This window comes from Camelina sativa, unplaced genomic scaffold, assembly GCF_000633955.1.
Source record: "Camelina sativa cultivar DH55 unplaced genomic scaffold, Cs unpScaffold02309, whole genome shotgun sequence".
NCBI classification, from domain to species: Eukaryota; Viridiplantae; Streptophyta; class Magnoliopsida; order Brassicales; family Brassicaceae; genus Camelina; species Camelina sativa.
Window position 1 is genome coordinate 1 of NW_010923422.1, and position 1,437 is coordinate 1,437.

Consider the following 1,437-nt stretch of genomic DNA (forward strand, 5'->3'; position numbering starts at 1 on the left):
ATCGCGATCACGTTCCCGATCCCTATCACGGTGGTCCCTATCTCTTTGGTAGTCACGATCACGATCACGAACTCGTTCGCGGTCCCGATCATTTCGATCACTTTCTCTCTCATAGTCTCTATGGCGTTCACGGTCATGATATCCTTCAAGTTCACTGTCAGGCTCATGACCATGGTCAGTATCCTGAATTTTAGATTTTTTTTTACTTTCATCTCGGAGGAGCTTTTCATCAGACTTAGGATGCTCTTTGGTAGGTCGGTCATCTCTCTGCTTGTCACCTTTCTGTTTGATGTCTTCTTCCTTGTCTTCCGGATACTTATCTCTTTTCTCTCCCTTTTGCTTTCCATCTTTAATGTAGTCATCAAGCCTATCACCAACATCATCACTGTTATCTTGATGCTTGTCTCCAGCACCATGATCATCCTTCTTACGCCTTGATCGCTTCTCAGTATAATTTTCCGTACCAGGACTCCTTGCATGATCCTGAGCTTTTGATTCTGAATCCAANAAAGATTAGCAAACCCAATGCAAAAACAATTTTGCAGCTTTCTAAACTATCCAATTGATCTACGAGCAATCTTTACCAAATACAACAACGATTGGCGAATTAACATAAATTTTCCCAGTTAAATGCAGCCTCGAACACTAATACAATAGCAAGCAAAGCAGCACTAACTCCATCTATCTTGTAAAAGGCAGAAGAATACAAGCAACTTGTATAAATACTGCAAATGTTATTGACAATAACTACTTCAAAAGTCTACACTTATAAATACAAAAATGCTAGATCCCCATTCCAAGGAGAAGACATGTAAGTTCGTCTTCGAGAAAGCTTTATACTTCATTTCCAAATCCAACAATGGGCAACGAGAAACATGTTTTGGCATGGAATCAAGTCAATTTAAAACCAAAAGAGCAGTCTTTTCAAAACAACGCTAGTAAAGGCAATGTGTTCATTATCAAGGCTCCTACGAAAATCAAATCATTTGAAGATATCTTACCAGTTTTATCAGAACCACCTTTAGATTTATGATGATCATCACCATCATAAAGCTTGTCACTTTTCCCTTCTTTATACTTCCTATCTTTCTCCCTCTCCCTCTCCTTCTCAGACTCCTTACTCTCCCTTCTACTAGACTCCCTATGCTTCCCATCACTCTTACCACTACTCTTCTTCGTCTCCTCACCATCCCCATCATCTCTCCTCCTACTACTCTTCTCACTAGACGACTTCACCTTCTTCGAACTCTCACCTTTCTCATCATCTTTCCCATTCCACCTATCACTACCACCACTATCACCACTCTTCCCTTTCCTCCGCTTCGACGAAGAAGAAGTATACTCCTCATAATACTCACCATTAACCGAATCATAATACTCTTTACGCTTATTATCACCAGAACCAGACTCTTTCGAAACCCTAACACTAGAAGCAAT

At 40.3% G+C, this 1,437-nt stretch overlaps 1 protein-coding gene across 1 annotated transcript; it reads right to left on the reverse strand.

Annotated features, from left to right (window-relative positions):
• Nucleotides 1–72: 72 nt before the first annotated feature.
• Nucleotides 73–1,386, reverse strand: LOC104774301 (uncharacterized protein DDB_G0283697-like; the record flags this gene model as incomplete). Its single annotated transcript, XM_010498936.1, has 2 exons — nucleotides 73–497; nucleotides 1,002–1,386. Coding segments are annotated over 2 exons (810 nt in total), but the record flags the coding sequence as incomplete, so codon positions are not given.
• Nucleotides 1,387–1,437: the final 51 nt, after the last annotated feature.